Source organism: Thunnus thynnus, chromosome 4, assembly GCF_963924715.1.
Source record: "Thunnus thynnus chromosome 4, fThuThy2.1, whole genome shotgun sequence".
NCBI lineage: Eukaryota > Metazoa > Chordata > Actinopteri > Scombriformes > Scombridae > Thunnus > Thunnus thynnus.
Window position 1 is genome coordinate 23,260,603 of NC_089520.1, and position 13,938 is coordinate 23,274,540.

At 43.4% G+C, this 13,938-nt stretch overlaps 1 protein-coding gene across 3 annotated transcripts; it reads right to left on the reverse strand.

Moving 5' to 3' along the window:
* Positions 1 to 385: 385 nt before the first annotated feature.
* Positions 386 to 11,487, reverse strand: dyrk3 (dual specificity tyrosine phosphorylation regulated kinase 3). 3 transcript variants are annotated; one of them, XM_067587718.1, is made up of 6 exons: positions 10,631 to 11,487; positions 8,308 to 8,417; positions 4,260 to 4,465; positions 3,861 to 4,155; positions 3,317 to 3,733; positions 386 to 3,193 (listed from the first exon to the last, which is right to left on the reverse strand). In XM_067587718.1, the coding sequence occupies exons 1-6, from the start codon at positions 10,671 to 10,673 to the stop codon at positions 2,462 to 2,464; spliced, it is 1,803 nt and encodes a 600-aa protein (XP_067443819.1). In that variant the 5' UTR covers positions 10,674 to 11,487; the 3' UTR covers positions 386 to 2,461. The 3 variants fall into 3 exon arrangements, with proteins under 3 accessions (XP_067443819.1, XP_067443821.1, XP_067443820.1); XM_067587720.1 differs by having other exon boundaries at positions 11,354 to 11,486; XM_067587719.1 differs by lacking the exon at positions 10,631 to 11,487 and adding an exon at positions 10,189 to 10,293.
* Positions 11,488 to 13,938: the final 2,451 nt, after the last annotated feature.

The window sequence follows — 13,938 nt, forward strand, 5'->3', positions numbered from 1 at the left end:
CAAATGGCAAAAGCAACACTGGTTACCGCTGGTTACAAGAGGTTCAGGTTATGTGACAAATGAGGAATGATCATCTGAAGTATCTCTTCGTCTATTGTCTGTTCGTCTATTATCTCTGTAGATCTCCCTTGAGAACAAAAGGTTTCCTCAAAACTGCACTTGAAAATAAGAAATCGTTATAGGGTTCATGGACAAAATGTTATCTGGCTGTCTGTGGTCAGTGAATGCTAGATTTGGTGAATTTTGACATAAAAATGGCATATTTGCTTTATACAGAGTATCAATAGATGAAATCGACTTTTACCTTTATAGTATAACTATCTAGTTTTGTCTATATTAACACAATCAATGCATTTCAAACCAGAAATCACCCCAGAGCAGCACATTTCAGTTAATAATCATTTTTATTTTCTTTAGAAAAAGAAACTATCACAACTTCATTTGGTTACTGTACAGTTTCTCTTCTCATAGTCACTCAGTCTGATAACAGATTGTGATTTCATGCTGGAACACCAAACATCCTCCTACTAACGCACACCACTAGTACAACATGACAGTATACAACTTTCTCTTTTTCTGCGTTTGCAATATTTCATCCTCCATATTCTGGAGTGAATAGCAATAGAAACCACTTCTATAAAAAAAATGGAGACAGAGTAGAAATCCCTGACAGTTTTGCTTAGAAAACAAGGGACGAGAGAAAGAACTCTTTGAGCGGTGTGGTCCATACAACATGCACCTGACGTGTTTTTGTGTGTGTGTGTGTGCGCGTTTGGACAGCACCATAATTCACTATATAGTATATGTGTGAGTTTAAGAGGTTCCCTGCCCTACATGAGACAAGAGTGAGAAAACGAGAAAGAGGTTTTGTGTGTGTGTGTGTGTGTGTGTGCGCGCGTGTGTGTGTGTGTGGGGTGGGGTGGGGGGGAATCTAGGTCAGATTGTGGAGCATGCAGACCCCCTTCACAGACGCACTCATGTATGCATTCTCTCGCTCTTAGTGGACAGAACTGCATGCATGTTCATCCATAGTCAGGAAACAGGACTGCGAGTGGAAGAGAGCGTATATAAGAGTAAGGGATGTATCAAGTATGTCTCCCTGAGAAACACTTCTTTCTTCAGTACCTTAAAAACCCTTCTTTGTCACTGGCCTGTCTCCTCTACACCTCCCCCAGAGAGAGAGAAAAAAAAAACAAAAAAAAAAAAACATCTTGGCTCATATTTAACATACCGTCTTTCATATTATCCCATGATCTCTCTCTCCTTACACTATTCTTCCATTTGGACTAATGCACCACTGCCAACAATCACAGCAGCCAATTAGGGGCATGGGAGGGTGACATTCGTACAAACTTTAACTTTGTGAAGACAACTTTCCTGGCAATCACCCCACAGGTGTGTATGTGCAATGACTTGCAGCTCTCTTTCTCTCTCTCTCTCTATATATATATATCTATCAGTGAGCCAGCCTCACACTGCAGTCTCACACAAACCATTTTGTGAAGTACCGAGTGTGGCGATGACACCTTTGTGACAGAGTTAGAGTGGAGCTACCGTCCTCCCAACCCCCCTCTTTCCACTCAGGCAGGGAGTTAGGAGGAAGAAGGGGCTGTAAATAGGTTGTCCTATACCCTCTTGATGTCTCCCACAGTAGCACCACAAAGCTAAAGCACACACACATACTAATGTCACATATTGAGCTGACATGCAAGCACCAGGGATCAGGAAAGGTAGAAAAGAAGAGCAGTATTAGGAAAAAAAACAAAACAAAACGAGGAGGTGAAGACTTATTGCTAAAAACATGTTCTCCTAATTATTCACTGCATAATGCCAATCCCTCATTACCTATGTGAAGGCATTTTTGTCAACTGTGTCAGTGTGTGCAGGGCCCAAACACTAGAGCATGATTTTTTTTTCTTTGCTTTGTAACTCTAACCTGTAAGAGTAATCTCTGTAGCCCTTTTCAAGTTTCACTCGTACAAACACTTCCCCAGAAAGGATGGTGTCCTCTGAGTGTTAAGAAAGACAAGTGACAGTGCAGGTGTGCTTGAGTGTCTTTTACTAAAACAAAACACTCATGAGAGAACACACACAGGTTAAAAACATTTGCTCATTTACGAAGCTGTCCACTCACACGAGGAAGTTTTTTTTTTTTTTTTAAAAAGCATTATCTAAATCAAACCTTATCAATGGCTGTATACAGAAATTCCACAGCCGCTCAAGGAAATCCTCTGTATAAAAACTTATTAGAGTTTTTCTTTTATTGTCTCTCTCTTTCTGTTCAGCTAATATTAAAAACCAGGAACTGGGGGTGTCGACACCTCTCAGTAGAAAACAAATAAAAGAACAACCAAACGAGTTTTAAAACCTAGGTTCCACTTTCTCCTGCACTCTGACTCCTCCTGAGGAGTGCAGAGGAGGAGGAAGTGGAGGGAGAGAGGAGATTAGAAGGACTCTCTCTCTAAGAGACAAGTTTGGGTAGGACCGTGCGAAGTGGTATGGCCTCCCCTGAATCTCCCATCATGTTGCTCCGCAGTTTGTTGTTGGCAGCTGTGGTGCCTAAGCCAGGCCCCCCTTTGGCCAGGATAGAGGGGAAGGAGGTGCTGTGGTGCTCCGGGATCCGTTTCACAGTGGGCCCTTGGCTCTTCTCGGTCCCAGGTAGGGGTTTGGGCAGCCGGCGATACAGCCAAGGGTGCCTGAGTGCCTGGCTGGGGGTTAGACGAGACGAGGGGTCCCAGTCTAAACACTTCTTTATGAAGTCAGTAAAGGTGGGGTCCTCACAGCCCTTGAGCGCAGCACTCCACTCCTTGCTACTTGGAGGGCCTCTCATCTTACCACGGCGAGAGCGAGACCCCGTCAGCACAGTGGCCCCCGTGGGCAGGGTGTTGGCTCCACAGTAGCGAGGGTGGCCCTTGGAGTTGATGAAGTTCTTTGCCCTTTTGGCCTGCTCCAGAACCTTCTGTGGAGGCATGCCCAGCAGCTCCATGACACAGGCCAGCTGGTCACCCTCGTCCTCTCCAGGGAACAGGGGGTAGCCAGTCAGCAGCTCAGCCAGTATGCAGCCGAAGCTCCACATATCGATAGGTAGGCCGTAACGCGAGCCAAGGATCACCTCAGGAGCTCGATAGAAACGAGACTGGATGTAGGTGTACACCCGCTGGTGTTCAAAGCAGCTGGAGCCAAAGTCAATCACCTGGCAGAGATGGGAGAAGAAAGAACTGTGTGAGTGAAAATGAATATCAGATGCAAGACGACCTGTTATAGAGCTTGTACATAATTTCACAGGCTACATCCATGAGTGTGCCAGGTGTCTTACCTTAATGCCGCTGCGTCCCTGCTGTTTGAGCAGGATGTTTTCAGGCTTGAGGTCACAGTGGATGATTCTGTGCCTGCTCAGGGCCTCCAGGCACTGCAGTATAGAGTGAGCAAATTTCCTCACCAGAGGCAGGCTGAAACCCTGGAACTTGTTGCGCTTAATAAGCTCATACAGGTTCATGCTCAGCAGCTCAAAGGTCATGCAGATGTGGTTGCGGAAGGTGAAATTTTCGAGCATGTGCACAACATTCATGGTGCCGCTGCGATCCTGCTTGCGCAGGTGCTCCAGGATGCGGATCTCCTCCTGCGCCTGCCGGTGGAAACGCTTCTCGTTACGAACCATTTTCAGAGCCAGATGCTGCTGCAGTTTGTGGTCGTATACCTTGGCCACCTGACCGAAGCTACCTTTACCGATAATCTAAAGAGAGAGGGAGATAAAGACTAGGTTAGCTAAAAATCTGATACGGTTGTAGTTTCACAGACACTCAATCATAATTGATAGCTTTTTAACTCATCAATATACAAGCAAAAGACACGTGGCTCACCTTGAGAAACTCATAGCGGTAAGCCAGGTGGTCATGGGGGACGTGGATGTAGCCACCCTGCTCATCATCGTAGCCACAATTGTTGTTGCCTCCAGCAACGGCAGGCCTCTTCTTGGCATTGGGTCCCACGTAGTAGATGTCTGGGTAGGAGTGGATCTCTGTCTGCTCCAGGGTGGTCAGTTGAGATCGGTACAGTCTCAGAGCCTGGTCAGGAGTGAGAGGGCCACACAGCTTCCCGCTATTCCCAACTCCATGTGAGCCAGAGGATTCACTGGAGCCCTTACTGGATTCAGTGCTGTCGCAAACAAGAATGACAGAAAACATGGTGATGAGCAACGGAAAGACATTTCTCTTGTATGAAAATTAATTTCACCATCTTCATGCCTGCATCTCTCTCACCTGTCTACACTGTGCTCCTTGGACAGGCTGGAGACTGGGGCAGGTTTACTGGGCATCTGACCAGTGGTCCCACTGTTCTGAATGGTTGCTGTAGTTATGGCATTGATCTTTCGATTGTTGGTGGAGTCTTCATACAGGTACTTGACCTTTAGCTGGCCACCTCGCACGGTTACCTGATCCCTCATTACGCCCTTGTTACTGACAACCTATTAGAGGAAGAAGAGACAGACAGACAATGGACAAAAAGAAAGGCATTAGAAAATCCATTTGGCAAACACTCCACTCTAGTTTATGCAGTCTATGTCTATTGTACTTCACTGTGTAGAAGACATGTGCTTTATTGTGTTGCATGAATGTATTCAATAGAGTGAAGAGAGTACCTCTTTGTTTCTGTGTGCTGTGCTACAGACAATATCTACAGAGTCAGACTAGTGACACAACAGTGCACAACAAGGGTTGCATGTAGCCTGCAAAAGACTGCAAAAAGAGGCTGCTGGACACTTGAAATTCATGTCAATATTTCATGTATAATCTATGGGAAAGAGCTGAAAAGTCTTCAGGCTCATTTAGCAAGAAACACAGGATCAAAGTGGGCCCCCAGACATATCTATTTACATATCACCTCTACACAATGCCAGGTGCTTCAGTGGAAGTGATTTGGATGTGGTTGGAGCAAAAACACCATGAAAGAGTGCAGTGAGGGATTCTAGATGAATTCATGATTGAGCCCACAATCACAGGTCTACAATCAGGCTTAAATATCAAAAGCTAACTTCAGAGTCATTAGCAGAGATAAAGCTAGCATTGGGAAAACCAGTGCAACTGGATCTAGAGCCAGTCTGGTGGGAAATTGAAAGGAATGACAGGCCCACCCCCAACACATATAACATGCACAACTATCCACACCGCCTTACTTGTTTGTTTGCTACCAGTAAACGATCAGGTGAAACTGTATAAGCGATTTTTGGCCAAGCTTTGCAATAATCTTTTCTTGATTTGTAAATTCCAGTGATTAACGTCTTAAAAGGATTGAAACTTTGGTTGGGGTTCAACATGCTAATAGTGGCTTGGCATTTTCACTAAAACATACTCCACAACTAAAGATTAGTACAAATTTCACATGTACTTAAAGTGCAGAAAATTCCAGTGGAACAACAAGAACTGGATGCAGACTAATAAATTACTGCAACTTTTGTGATCCTTTTTTTAAACACATGTGCCCAATTCACAAGCTTTAAAAGTGACAATCCACCTTTGCCAGGGATGACCTGAAAGGTTAGAAGAGCTTGAGGAAAGCTGTAGAGTCTTGCTCTCGCCTGCTAGTAAACAGCTTAGTCTCAGCGACCCCAGGAATTCATTCCTCCTCGCTCTCTGTTTCTCCTTCTCTTCTGTCTCTCTTACCAGCGGAAAGAACCCTCCACAAGATTATGGAGCACAAGGGAAATGACAGTCATTAAAGTTAGATTATACTCTTAAATTGTAGAAGCAGTGTGGCTGTTAATAAGACACACTTGACAAACTCAACTTGGGATTTCTATATACAGACATGCTGAAGAGGCATATTAACTTCCTAGCTGTCCTTCTTTCACATGAGCACTTCTTATTTTAATGATACAGTGGTTTTGTCCATCTGAGAAAGGGGAGATTTTTGGCCCTAATGTCTCCCCCCCCCCCGCATTACTGAGCAGAGTGTTTAGTTTGTTATGCTGCCCTGTGGAGCCTTTGGCTTCAGGCTCCAAACACAGCTGATGAAGACAACGCAACAAGGAGGCGTACATTTGACATGTTCCACTGAAAGGGGATTCAGCTTGTTGTGTGTATGTGTTGCAAGCTCAAGTCCTAAAATAGAGATGGAATGCAGGATGGGTTTCCATACATGAAACCATATAGTCTTAACTTATTACAACAGCCCTACTGCTGACCCAGGGTCTCATGCAGCTGTTGTCCCAAAGCTGTACTACAAACACAGTGAATGTCATTGATTGAGCCCCTTCACTCACACACAGACAAACGCTGGCATAAAAAAAAAATCAAAGCTTTCTAGATGTGGAGCACCAACTGTGATGGATTATTGATTTACCAGGCAAAGGGTACAATTGGGGGGGAAAAAAAGTGACGAGACGAGTGTGACTCTTCTTTAACACTGGTGATACTAAGGGTTGAGAGTCCTCTGTGCACAAATTTGCATGGTGCAACAGATGGAGATGAGCTAATCCCTTTGCTGTCAGAGAAACACCTAAGTACTCTTTCCTCCTTCTCTCAGGCACACATAGAGTTGCAACACATATAGTATACACACAGACCTTTGTCACACACATCAGCAAATCTTTCTCATTCACGGATATAACTTGGTTCCCAGACATAATAAAAAAGATTTCCATCCGTCATCTCGCTCATTAAAGTTGGACTACGATCCAGAACTAAAAATGCTACTACAATTCATTTAACAGAGAACGAGGCAACTCTGAACACTGTATAACACTCTGAACTGGGGCGAGCTACTGTCAGTCACATTCAGCTGAGGATATTACCTCTGTGAGGGCTGCAGTGAGCATGACAGCAAAAACAAAGGAAGAAGGACAGCACTAGAATAGAAAACTAGGCCTAACCTCTGTGCAAGCCCAGTGATGGAGGATTACATGAGACAGAAGAAGGGGAGGAGGGGAGAATGTTGATGGGTGATTTTGTTTGTGGGTCACATTTTCAAGCCCAATAAATCTTTACAATATATCAAACCGGCCTTTTTTTTTTCCTCTGCTGGTGTCAGAGGCTTTGGAGTATCATTGTCTGTGTGTCTGTGTGTGTGCGTGTGAGTATTTTCTGCCAAAGGGGCTATTCAGAGAGGCAACCATAGCAGAAAGATAGCCCACAAGGGCTTCAACTAACATTTATTTTCAGTATTGATCTTTTTTTTTTTTGATGTTCAACTAATGCAAAACATGTTAAAATAGACAACTACCCTTCATAGATTGTTACCAGATTTCAAAGTTGACCAACAGTCCAAAGATAGGAAACTAAAAGAACAGCAACTATATCTAATGATCAGAAAAAAAAACAACAACTTAGAATGACATCTATGGGTCAGTCAACTAAAGCCAATAAGCTATTTCATTAATGCATGACTACATGCAGACTTCAGATCTACAATGTTTTTTTTTGGTTCTTTTGTCAAGTCATTTGTCAGAGTAGATGAGGGCAGTCATCTATCAAGCGAATTGAGACCAGGGCTTTCTCAATTCATCGTTTAGTTGTTTGGTTTACTAAATGTCAGAAAATGATGAAAAACGTCGGTCATTTCCCAAAGCTCAAGATGCAACCTATAATGTCTTGTTTTGTCCCACCAACAGTCCACAACCAAAAGATATTCAGTTTACTATCACAGAGGACTAAAGAAACCAGAAAATATTCACATTTAAGAAGTTGGAACCAGAGATTTTTGGCATTTTTTACTAAAAAATGACTCGAAACAATTGATCAATTATCATTAATATTATCATTAATAGTTGGCGATTAATTTTCTGTTGATCCGACTAATTGATTAATTGTTCCAGTCTAATTAAGACCATACAGTATGTCAATATACAGTGGCAAATTTACATCCTTTGAACAGTGACATACATTGTTTTGCACATTCAAACTACAAAAGTTCACAAGGCTGTAAATTGCTGATGGCTCTCTGTATTTACTTTAGCTGCAGAGACAAAATGGCTACTTCATGTTAGCTAATCTGACACAGTCATGGAGAACTCGTGTACCCTCAGGCAGTCAATCAATATTACTCACATCATGTTACGGTATTCAAACTGAATGGTATAAAGACTTGACTGAATTACACAGGTTGGAGACAAGATAAAAGATAAGCTAACCACCTTGCTGAAGACTGAACCGAGGAAAGGGGCGGGAGCAAACGGGATGAACAGGAACAGGGCTGAGTGGGGAATATCTCTCTGAGGAACAGGATGTCTGGAGACGGAGCGTGCTTCAGCACAGGAAATTGGGCTTTACTGGCTCTGTGTGTACGTGTGTGTGTGTTTGTGCGTATACTTACTGTGTGTTTGGGCATGGGGGGCAGCCCAGACGGACTGTTTGTATCCGCCTCGTCTTTAAGGATGTGGTCTGTCCTCATGTACGAGTCATACAGGCCGTCACCATGGCGTGCTGAGGGGACAAAGAAGAACAAATAAATCAGTGTGACAATGTGGAATCATCAAATCTGCAACACAGGATCAAGGCTGAGAATGACGTCCAAAAGTCTACAGAATGCAATCTAATCTTCTCCAAAGAGGCAGACAATCCCTTGTTTGTTCCGACGAGGCAAAGTTCCATTGATTATTTCATCAGTCAACCTATCAAGTCCAATAACTGCCTTGAGACTAAAACAAATGACATGGTGTGACCCAACAAACCCCTGGAGCTAACCTCAGCAGGACAGCCCACTACACGCTGCTCTCTGTAAACCAGTAGGGATGCATATTGTCTGCCACAACATCCTAACCCACATTTACTGTGAAAAGCCCATTATTAGCAGATTCATCCATTGTATCTATTGTGTCCAATACATTGTATCCAAGTCCAGGGCTCCGACCTGACCAGCTTAGATAGGGCTTAGGGTCCCAGATCGCTAGCGCTGCAAGTGGTATTATTGGCCTAATGGGGGTAACAGATGCCTCTGTGACGACAGCATCTTTCCGTCTGCCCATCTGTCCATTCAGGCCGAGTCATGTACTGCTCACACCAGGTGTGCTCAGAAATAGAGCTCATATGGAAGGATGCGGGTGCTTGTCATTCAATAGTGCTGTGCACGCGCACTCACCTCGGTGGCATTGAGCCAAACACCTAATGCGAGATGATACAGACAGTAGATGGATGAGAGCGGCATTTGGGACTGTAGGAGGAAGCCACTTACTCAAATGACAAACCCCATCAGCCGGCTGTTTGCTGCAACAGTCGTTTAGCTAACACAAGTTTGTACTGCAATGGAAGTAAGCTGCCAGTATTAATCTCTGTCTGATAGCTTCAAATGAGGTTGAGTAGCCTATAAGCCATTTATATTATTATTGTATCAGGTTAGATCATTAGCAAAATCCCAAAACTGTGGCAGGTTTGGTGTTCTCTCTGACAAGCTCCTGAGAGTGTCGTAACCATGTGCAGGTGCGTCAGAGCCCATGTCTCTAGTGAACAGAGCAGCTCCGGGACAGATTAGACCTGCTGCCTAGATACAGACGCATTAGACCTGCACAGCACAGCAAACAGAGGCATTAGGGCTCCACACACACAATATTAGGCAAGCACAGACCCCATTAGCCTTCTGCAAATTCCTAATCACTCAGTGGGGGCTCAGTACTTTCTGTACAGCATCTGATTTTGTTGTCCAAGCTTTACCGGGAAAGAAAACATGAGACAGAGCCCAAACTTCTAAGTAACCAAACATCCAGCCTACTATGTCCACCTGGTGCTCAGCTCTCCGCACGGGAACCCCCCCCCCCCCCCTTTCTTTGTACAGTGAAGGGTAGAGAACAAGGTTCAAGCAAACACATAAACAGCAGATCATGTGTCATTAAACGTGCCAGTGAGATAAAGTCACAGGTTATTGTCTTCCTCTTCCTAGTATTCAGGAAAGTGTCTCCTTAAAGACAATATGTCCAATGTACACCATAGGCTACAGGCTAGGCTTTGCCAAATGCTTGAGAGCAATGTAAAAAACATATCTTACATTTCCTCATATGCATAAGTTAAAAAATGCTAGTAATCAAAAACACACAAAACAGAATGAAACAAAGATGACGTCAGCGCCCATATACGTATAAAACAATAACAAGCTGCTTATCAACAATGAAAGCCATGGTACAAAATCCAAAACAGTTTCTACAAGGAAGGTGCTGCGGTTGTAAACTCTTATCATACTTTTGATAAGACAATTATTGCTTACTGGGAAGACGTAAAAATCACGCAGCGCTTCCTGGACTCTCTTCCAAAACATTTAGAGAAAGAAGTCTCGTGATGGAAACAGAGTATCAAAGCAAAAGAAAACATGTTTACAACTTGTAAGACAGGGGCTGCATTATGACATTTATTACATCTGTCCGTTCTGTCTACGGAATGACACGACGTGACATGTAAAGCCTGGAGCTAAGAAAAAAATTTGTCAATCAAAGCCATTTTAGACACAAGATATTTATGTAAATGCCACGAGTTGCTTGAGTATGAAACTAAAGCCACGACATGCTGACAGCTAGTATTTGATTAACTTGAACATGAAATCTCTTTTCAGCTCAGTTTAAAACAACCTATACATCAAACACAAGCAAGCAAACATGCAATACAACATTTAGAAAACAAAAAAGGGACTTGAAACACTTTGTTGAGGTTACCTGTTGCTATTGGGCCCTCTGGTTTTCTGCTTATTATCATCATGATTGCATTTAAAATGTGATGCCAGCATCCGAAGTGAAAAAAAATCCAAAGTAAAAAAAAACAACGTGTGAAACAAAGATTCAAAGTAGAGTCACGTAGCCAGCTTAGCTAATAGCATTTAAAACTTTGCCGTGCGTGTTTGCTAAAGTACCCCGGAGTTATGCTTTCTCCTGAACTAACTCGGGTTATCTTCCTCCTTCGGGGTTAGCTAGCTTTCTCCTTGATTTTAACTGTAATTTATCCTTGTTTTTTATTTAAACCGCACACTTGTGTGTTCAGTGTGCTGGCTAACATTAGCCTTGGCTGCAGTTGGAAAAACCTGAGCAGGCGGGTGGTGGGGGTCGTTTCCCTCAGCTAGCCAGCCAGCTAGCTCGCACAGCCACAAAAACAATCGTCCGCTGGAGAGCCGCTCCCTCTCTTAAAAATAGTTTGAGTCCAATTATTACAGCTTGGTGGTCTGACCCGTGTGCCCCTCGCCTCTCTCTGTCGGTACAGTGAGTCGATCCAGAGCACCATTCCCGTGCTTATTCCCGGTTAGCAAACAGCGATGCTACCACTCGTTGAACCCCCCGGAATTGCCCTCCTTTCGGGACAGCTTGGGGCTTCTCGCTAGCTGAACTCACGCCCCATGTTCAACTGCAGAAACAACCGAGGCATCCCCTTCGGACAATAGCCTTCACCTGTAGTCGGTGCAATAAAGCGGTGGTGTTTAATCCGTCCTGTCTGCGTTACGAGTATCTTATTCGACGCTGCTGTGTGTTGTTGCTAAGGGCGTCTTCACGGAGTCCGGAATCAGCAGGCAAACAGAGGGAGGGAGGAGGGCGGTGCTTAGCGTGTAGCAGGCAAACAGAGGGCGAGAGGAGGGCGGTGCTTAGCGTGCAGCAGGCAAACAGAGAGAGGGGAGCAGGGCGGTGCTTAGCGTGCAAGCAAGGACAAAGCAGAAGGGCGCCCCGCAGCGTCCACCTGGAGCAGAGCCTCGCACTGCACAAGACTCGGTATGAACTGTGTGTTTATACTGACTCTTGTCAGTATACTGACTGTGTGCATTTGCTCTGTTATAAGACTAACAGAAGCCAATATGTGCCGATTATTTTTACAAAATTCATAGTGGTCAATTAATTGATTAGTTCAGAATCAGAATTTATTAAGTATGTTTACACATACAATGAATTTGACTCAGGTTTAGTGGCTCTCAGTGTACTTACACACTATATGACTACATACCGGTGAAACTGATTCTGTGGAGTGTAAACAGGATAGTGAAGAGTGTAAGGAGTGATGAGATAGATATTAAATGATGACAAAAGATGTTACATGCATATAATAGGTGGTTATGTACAGTATATACAGCCAGTTTACTGATGCATATTATAGTTGATGGAGATGCAACTATTTTGATAGTCGAATAATTGTTTTGGTAATTTTCACTGATTCTGACTTGTCAAATGTGAACATTTGCTGGTTTCCTTGATGTAAATTGAATATCTTTTGGACTGTTGGTAACAGAAAACCGGACTATTTTAAAGGATAGGTTCCCAATTTTTCAAGCCATGTCTTAAAACAATAGTCATGTGCCCAAATGAACATTTAAACAGGTTTTGCTCTCCGTAATCATTCCTCTTGTTCATACTGGCCATTAGGAGATCCTCTCCAAAAGTGCTTTCAATGTAAGTGATAGGACAAAATCCACAGTCCTCATTTTAAGCAAAAATTTATTTGAAGATAACATAAGGCTCCAGGCGTCTTGGATGGCTGATGAGCTCATATTAGATTCAAATAAACTTTTCCAGGGAGGGCTGTGGATTTTGTCCCCCATCACTTACACTGAAAGTGCACTATGAATTGATCTCTTAATGGCCCGTATGAGCAGGGTGAATGATCACAGCAAGAAAAAAATGTGTCAGTGTTCATTAGGGCATTGGAAAGACTTGAAAAAATGTGAACCTATCCTTTAAGATGTCCACTTGGCCTTTAGGAGGTAATAACTATGCATTTTTCACTATTTTTTGACATTCGGATCAAACGATTACTCGATTAGGCTAATCAAGAAAATAACTGAATAACTTATAATGAAAGTGATCGTTAGTTGCAGCCCTAGGGCGAAGTATGACTTCTCTTCAGACCCACACAGTGCTTTTGGTCATTCACTTTGCATACCCTCTCAGGAAAGCTGAACTGTGGATTGAAACTGGAGAGGGTATGGAGATCTATACAGGGCTAGATATAGTTAGGAGCAGGGCAGAGGACAGACAGAGTGAGATCGGGCCGGCATGAGAAGGGGAACAGGCTAAATTCAGACAGTGATACATGCTGGCCGGAGGGTGATGCTAATCTTAGCTCTTTCTCAGAGGTGAGAAGAGGGGTCTGTCTATATTTGCTGCCATAAATAAGCATAATGACACAGTTTCAGGCCTTAAGGCCAGCTTGACCATGCTGCTTATTCTTAGATGGTGGTGTATAGAGGGAGTAGGGTCACACTACCTATAAATTGATCTGCTCATTGGACTTTCCTCTCAAAAGGGGTTCAAGGTGTAAGTGTGAGGACCAAACACCACTCTAATCACAGCTAGTGAATTTACAACCACAGCAAAAGATGGGACCAGGTGCAAAGCTCCCTATAGGTCCTTGTGGGGGGTTGGGTGTTCTGGCTGTATTTGGTCTCACACCCCTGAGACAGACACTGACACCTGTGGGTTTATTGGCTTAACAATTTATTTTGAATGCCTTTTGACCACAGAATCAACCTAAAATCAACAATATCAGGGGTAGTATTGTTGTTTGAAAATGTAAGTGTCACAGCTGAATTGAAATGATTCTTCCTGTCAATCACATCATAACATATGAAAACAAAATCACACAAAAATACAGTTATACAGTATGTTCAATGTTCACTTGCTGTTTGGTTGAAGTATCGCCACCTGCTGGTGATTTGAAAACAATACAAGCTGGAAGAAATGTGAAGTAAAAGCTCAGCGCTAAGCAGGATGTGCACATCTATCTCCTTTAATGTGTAAACAAGCAAATAAATTCCATTTATCTAACTCTGCAACATGTTAATGAATTTATTCATTGATAGCTGGAATTTAGTGTGTAGTCGAAAGCAACTTCTGCCGGGAAGACCAAAATGGGGAAGTGGAACTAGTGTATGAGCTCTTTGCTTTTTGTAAGCCAACCCGCTTCTATAGAACTGCCCGGTCACTTAAGATAACTGAGAAACATCTGTCAGGGCTTTTCTTCAAGGACACACATCATGGTTTTCTGAGAA